At 55.4% G+C, this 1440-nt stretch overlaps 1 protein-coding gene across 1 annotated transcript; it reads right to left on the bottom strand.

Moving 5' to 3' along the window:
• Positions 1-80: 80 nt before the first annotated feature.
• LOC106816209 lies at positions 81-1101 on the bottom strand (the record flags this gene model as incomplete). The annotated part of the gene is made up of 2 exons (XM_014820775.1): positions 81-337; positions 712-1101. Coding segments are annotated over 2 exons (647 nt in total), but the record flags the coding sequence as incomplete, so codon positions are not given.
• Between the last annotated feature and the right edge of the window lie 339 nt (positions 1102-1440).

Genomic DNA, 1440 nt, shown 5'->3' with positions numbered 1-1440 from the left:
TAAACAAGCGTGCTGACTGAAGTTTACTGTCGGGGAATGAAAGTTAGATGATTCTAATTCCAGCGCGGAGTTAGTGCCGGTTAATTGCAATGTGTTACAGGCGCCCTCGCGAAATTTCCCCGGCCTCCTCCGCGGACTACCGGCGCGAGCGCGCAAGCGATTCCGGCGCCACCTACCTTCCACGACGTCACGTCCTTCGACTTTCTGTAGAGAACGCCAGCCATGTCCTGCACGATGACGCGCGTCGACCTGAACTTCGCGATGTCGTTGCCGCGGCAACCGGCATCCTCGTCGGCGGTCACCATGGAGACGAGATCGGAGACGACCTGCCGGCACGCTGTGGAGAGAAGATGCGGCGTCACGTACACAGGGCGCGAAATTACCACCGGCCCACCGTCATGTGCCGGAAAATTATTTGGAGGGCCGGTAACATAATTGGCAAAACACCGGCCCTCCGAGCCGGTGGTTTCAGTGTACCGCAAATTAGTTGTTTTTGAAGAGGGTTTTCAAGAAATCTTTTCTTTGAAAAAGAAGCATCTAGTCAGACTTCATCATAGTGCAACCGCACTTCTCTCTCTCAAAAAAAACATGGTGGCGATTATACCCCCACAAACTCACCCTCAGGTATTCACTCACCGAACCCCTCTCTCTACCACACGCACACACGGAATTTCGCCTGTCAGCCCTGTAGAGCGTAGAGCTCTCGCCTACCTGTGTCAATAGTGAAGAGATCCTCGGAGGTGGCGTGCACGTCCCATCCGGCCGCGCCAGATGCGTCGGCGCCGCCGCCCAGACTCATAACTTCCTCTACTAGCAGACGGACGTCGGGCTTCTCCTCCTCCGACCGGTAGCCTTCTCCGTAGTCCGACTCGACCGTGTTAGTCACGCGCGCGTCCCATCCGGCCGCGCTAGCCGCGTCGAGATGCGGCGACGACGACGGCTGCTGCGTCGTCGAGAGCTGCGCTTCCTCGCCGGCGACAACGTCGGGCTTCTCCTCCGACGACCGGTAGCCTTCTCCGTAGTCCGACGCGACGACGTCCGTCGCGCGCGCGTCCGCAGAGTCCCGCGCACCGCCGCCGTCGTTCCAGCCGATCTCGTCGCCTGCGCGAACGACGGGAAACGTCAGAAGAAATTCGGAATTTGCGTCGTTTTCGAAGGGTAGCGCGCGAGCTTTGTAACAACAGTCTCCAATCAATTTACGAGATTGGCAGGCCACCACCTGACAGGCCAACACGCTCAACATCATAGGAGAAACGACAAACGGTTTGCCTAGTTTTAGCGTTATGCAAGTCATGAAGTATTGGGTGTAAACGGTTAACAAACACGACAAAAATAAAATCGCTTACTCGATTACGTTCGAACTGTTACAGATTCTGAACGATAAGAATACCCTGGAAAGAAATTTCGGAAGTGAATACATAGATTTCACATGACGTCACA

This window comes from Priapulus caudatus, unplaced genomic scaffold (assembly GCF_000485595.1).
Source record: "Priapulus caudatus unplaced genomic scaffold, Priapulus_caudatus-5.0.1 Scaffold1315, whole genome shotgun sequence".
Taxonomy (NCBI): Eukaryota; Metazoa; Priapulida; class Priapulimorpha; order Priapulimorphida; family Priapulidae; genus Priapulus; species Priapulus caudatus.
Note: the sequence above shows the minus strand (reverse complement) of the source record. Positions and strands in the feature narration are given on the sequence as shown.